General features: G+C 34.8%; 1 protein-coding gene across 2 annotated transcripts in view; it reads left to right on the top strand.

Moving 5' to 3' along the window:
• LOC106464120 (outer dense fiber protein 2-like) overlaps window positions 1–5,473 on the top strand; it is a 98,296-nt gene that overhangs the window by 80,361 nt on the left and 12,462 nt on the right. For both annotated transcript variants that reach the window (XR_002611642.1, XM_013924233.2), the window contains exon 18: window positions 4,152–4,265. Coding sequence is in view for 1 of the 2 variants with exons in the window: in XM_013924233.2 (XP_013779687.2) it covers window positions 4,152–4,265 (114 nt within the window). In the remaining variant the exon portion in view is untranslated. The remainder of the gene's footprint in view (window positions 1–4,151; window positions 4,266–5,473) is intronic.

Raw genomic sequence — 5,473 nt, 5'->3', positions numbered from 1 at the left:
CTTGAGTTCTAGGCATGTTGTAGCACAAGATAATTAGTGTGTGGACCATTTTCATTTATATAGTGCTCTATGAACACAAATTAGTTAGCATAAATCAGTTAAATGACGAAAAATTAGGTGTATATTTACTTGTGACCACTCATTGTACATGTAGGTACCACTGGCCCCTAAATTATATGTGTGTGTGTTTGGATAAAGCAAGATTTTAATAAAAGACACATGGATTCAAGGATATTCGTGGTGGGGCACAGCCTCAAAGGTGAAGACTAGAGATTTGACAAATAAATAAATAAAAATCTGGTATTGATATGACTAAAAGATATTAAAATAACATCGTGCTAACCACTTTCCACCTTTCTCAGCTGGACCGTGATCATACAGCCAGATGGAGTCCTGAATTAGAACAGACAATGTGATAATTTCTTTTGCAAATTAAAATAGTCCTACAGTTTTGTAGTGCATCATTTTATGTAATTTTTCATTTATTGTAAAACAACACTTGTATCTTGTCCAGCACTGAGTGACCTAGGCTAACTTTGAGTGTTATGCTTTATTGTCTTCCTTTGATTGTACCTCCAAACTTCTGTTTTACTATAAGCACATGGCAAGAATTTTAGGATTTATTGTGTTTTGTTTTTGCTTTTGCTTTTTAAGACAAAGTACAAGTTTCCAGAGTGGAATTTCTGAAGTCACCAGGTATGGGATGCAACAGCTTTTTAAGTTCAAAGAGTGAATGCTTCAATAAAGACTGAAAAAAAAAGAACTATGTGCAATTACTGTTTTGGATTATTTGTTTGCATTTGTCATCAACCAGTCAAAAGAGTTTTTATCCTCTTTGTTTGATGGAATTGAGCAACCAAACTCATTTTACACCATTTTATGCAACATAACGTTTTTATTTTCCTTTTTAAATTCCTTTTTTGACATTTTATTTCAATGAATCTTTGTTAGTATTACAATGTAAAAAAGCCTATAGGTCATAGTACAATTCATTCATTTATGGGTTGCTTCATTACAAAATAAGGAAAAAATACCTAACTGCTACCTGGCCACCCAAAAGTCATGTCTACGTGATCTAGCTGGCTACCAAAACGTAAAGTTTAGTGCAAGCTCTGCATATTATCTTGGTGGTCAGGCAGTTCCCTACTTTACTGGTGTCTCTGGGATTATTGTCGAGCTCGAATGTCCCAGTTCAAATGGTGCAGATTTTTCTGACGTACATCCCATGGTTTGTCTTAAACATATGTTTTGTATCTTTCCAATCTTATCTAGCTTCGTAGCACTTATACTGATCATTCACAGTACATAAACCTGCTGCAACTTTCAGTGCATTGATGCAGGTTGGAGTTTTGGTTAACATGGTGTTGATGGGGCCGGTGAAGTTGATTTGTCTCTCAAAGGTTATCCCCAGATACTTGAGAGGGATAGCAGTGCCCACAAAGAATGGTAATGGTTTGTCCTCAATAGCATGTCTTTTGTTTAGTGTGCAGAACATACCAGTTGTAGGATACACAGTTTCTATGCCATGGCTTTATTAGATAACCCTGCTAAGAGATGGTTGCATTTTGCTTCCAATTTCCACTTACTAGAGCTTCTGCTGTAAACTAGAATGTCATCAGTAAATGTTAGTATACAGCATCTGGTTGGACTTCAAGACTGGTAGAAGTGGTGATCCTTCAAGCAGACTAGTGTTGGTGGTGATCCTTCAAGCAGACTAGTGTTGATGGTGATCCTTCAAGCAGACTAGTGTTGGTGGTGATCCTTCAAGCAGACTAGTGTTGGTGGTGATCCTTCAAGCAGACTAGTGTTGCTGGTGATCCTTCAAGTAGACTAGTGTTGGTGGTGATCCTTCAAGCAGACTAGTGTTGGTGGTGTTCCTTCAAGCAGACTAGTGTTGGTGGTGATCCTTCAAGCAGACTAGTGTTGGTGGTGATCCTTCAAGCAGACTAGTGTTGATGGTGATCCAATGTGATTGCCAGCTTTCATGCTTTATAATGATCTTCTGGTAGTTAATGCAGCTGCAACCCTTCTTACATATGTTACACTGATGCCTAGTTTGAGCATTTGATGACAGCAAGACACTGGCAACTGTACTCTATTGTAATCATCTTCTTGATCTAAAGCTACTGACAATGTGTTCTAACCAGTTTCAAAGCCTTCCCATAAACTATTTGCAAATTCAGCCACTTTAATCCATGTTTCTCATCCACTGCATTATCAACATAATGAAGATGAAAGTAATGGTTTAGTCTTACAGACAAGCCTTGTAGTTATGGCCTTCTGTGGTGTTCTTCCAATGGTATTGTATAGGAGTGATCCTTCATGGGTTTTTGGTAAGGATATGATCAAGACATCAGTTCCTATTTCAGGAATATTACCTGTTGCCCAGCTGTGTTATTACTTCAACAGGTTGACTTCTGTAATATTCTTCTTAAAAGGTGAAGATTTGTACACCATTTTGACCTACAGTTCCATCTTTAGATATATTAATGGTTTTATGTATTTTGTTCAAGCTAAAGATGCCTTCCATATCAGCATGTAGTTTTAGCTTAGAAGATTCCTGTTGCTTGAACTTTTTCTGAATGTCACAGTGGTCACATCAGTTAATGTATCTTAGCAGTAAGGCCTTTCCTTAGTCTTTATCTGTACAGAAATAACTTACATCATTATGTTTTTAGTTTTGTACAAGCCATAAGCTTGTGAGAACACCAAACTAATGTGTTTGTGAGGTTGTCCTTGCTGCAATGTTATTCCATTTCATGTCATGTGCTGAGGAAACTTATCACCTTTAGATTTATTTGATGTACAATCTTTGTTTCCTTTGCTCAGGCTGTATCATGCCTTATCTGCATGAACACAGCTTGGGCTCGATTGCTTGCTTTTTAGGCTTTATCAATATCATTATTCCACCAATTGCACAAATTGTTTATTTGACTTTGCTCAATAGTGGAGAAATACTTGAAGAAGTTCAAGCACTACCAGAACATGGCACACTTGTAGGGATTTTCTAGATTATTTTATACAATTTTTCCTTCTCATCCACCTTTCACATGAGTTGATCACTGTAGGCACTATGTTCCCTATACCAGGTAAAGATAACACTTTAACAAAAGCAAAGGCTATACAAGAATCTCTGTCTACTTCTTTTTCAGCAATTTTTGTGGTTCACCTGAGTTTAGTAGTATAAGATTGGTGGCTGTATTGTAAAAACAGGAATGTAAATATTTGTCATTAATGTTTTCACCAGCATCTAAAGTGGGTTGTCTAGCATTGAAACCTCCTATTGCTAGAAACATAGGAGTACTGTCAGACAGGAACCTTCAAACTTCAGCATGATATGCTGCATTAACTTTCATTTACAAATTGGTGATTTGGATTTGTGTGGGTAGATTTGAATAAGCTGTCTGGAGGTTTGTAGCTTTCAGTGGTGATTGTTTCACTGGAAGCTGTCATAATATTCACCGCAGTGTCAAATTGCAATGGTCATCCCAACTTCAGGTATTAGCATGTGGTATAAAGTTAAAGCTGGTGAGAGTGAACTCCTCAGTGTCTGAGAATTTAGTCTCAAAAGAGTACCAGTTTATAAGATTCAGATGTTTTACTAATTTGTTTGAAAAGCATCCATCCACTCACTTTCAGTTCTCTAAATTTTCTGAGAAACCAATTTAAAATAAATGGTATTTTAAGTCTATAACCTAACCATGTAGATCCTTCAAACACATCAAGAGTCCCTAACAGCCTGATTACATTCATCTTCATAGTACCTTTAGGATACCCTCTGTAAGCTTATTCATAACTTAGCGTTTTATTTTTTCATCCAGTGACCTTCGGATACTCTGTTTCTTACAATAAGCTAAAATACTTAATTCTCTGTAAATTTTCTATAAGGATGTCTTGATATCTATCCATAGGTTTCTGTTTCGTTGAAAAGGATAGAGAACATAACATTACTAGCATCCATATTTCTGCTTTTGGATTTTTGTTAAGCTGCTGATTTATATAATTTGTTTTAACAAAACAAAAGAAGCTTTCAATATCAGAGCATCTTATTCTTTGATAAGCTTTTACTATTTGGAATTAATTGAATTGAATATTTCATTTGTCTCTTTTTTGTTAATTTTGTACAAAGGAAAAGTTTTATGTACTTTCAGTCTCAGCTAGAGGCAAAAGATGAAACAATAAAAAAACTTGGAGAACGTCTTCTGGAGGTTCAGACAGAGACTCAAGAAAAGATACACAAATTACAAACACAACTTTCTGTTCAGGTAAGGAAAAAGAAACTTATGAAATAGAAACAACTGCATAAGACCATTTGTTTAAAAAGAGCACTCATCACCATGTTGAATCTTAAGAAAAGTATAAAATCGAAAAGTGTAGTCATTCAAAAAACAAAAGTTTGGAACAGCAGCTTGAAACAGTAAAAACAGGGCATCTATATAGTCCCTTGGCAAGTTTGTGAACAATTTTATGTTGGTGAAATGAGTAGAAATTTAAATACCAGACCCATGGAACACAAAAAAAATGGTTAAACAAATAACACATAAGAGAATTTGATTATGAAATAAACCAGGAATCAGCCAAGCAAATACAAATTATGCCAAAAGAAGAATTCTGGAAAGTTCATTAATCCAAAGGTTGCCAAACTTCAACATGTCTGAAGGTCACTTTAAGTTGAACCCCCTTTATAACATCATATGCCGATAAAGGAATTAGAACTTGTGTTATAAAATAAGCAGTGACGTGTTTCTCCAACAAATATATATATATTGATCTGTAGAGGACTTCTAGTTTCCATTTAAATTTGATATTATTTTTTAGTGTGGATTTAACCCTTCTGTGTCGGGCTCCTGTAATTTGTGGAAAGCGTGTCGTGAATTTCACTTGTACAGTAACACATATTGTAACTCTAAGATTTCTTAATGTATCCCCTGAAAAACTGTTGAGATTTTGTTAAAGATCATAAGTATCTTGTACACAAGAATGACATTTTGATCAAGTGTTTTTACTAAAAATATGTTATCTGTTGTAGTTACTTGCACTCAAACTCTTAATAAATCGAATGCAAGGTGATTTTCATTTTAAGCATTAAAATACTTTTCTTCATCGTATAGTTTTCGTATTTCACTTGCATAATCTCTAGAACCTTTTTTAAGGTAAATGTTTATATTTTATTTTTGTTTTCTCTACCATATCAGTATCATCAACGTACAATGCAATGAAATAACTAAAATTAAGAAATAGAAGAAAAAAAACTTTTACTTTTTTGTAGAATATCTTTAAAGGTCTTTTGGTTATATTTGTAATTTCAGGTCTTTTCCTTTTCACATATAGTTAATTTTTAATGTTTTATTTTCCTTTCTTGTCCTTTACCATTTATTATTCTTCTCGACTCAAGTCAATGTTGCCCTCTGGCAGAGATGCACACCTCTGTGGCAAAGTTTTCGTGCACCACGGAATATTGTAAGCTGTGAGA

This window comes from Limulus polyphemus, unplaced genomic scaffold, assembly GCF_000517525.1.
Source record: "Limulus polyphemus unplaced genomic scaffold, Limulus_polyphemus-2.1.2 Scaffold1564, whole genome shotgun sequence".
Lineage (NCBI taxonomy): Eukaryota > Metazoa > Arthropoda > Merostomata > Xiphosura > Limulidae > Limulus > Limulus polyphemus.
Note: the sequence above shows the minus strand (reverse complement) of the source record. Positions and strands in the feature narration are given on the sequence as shown.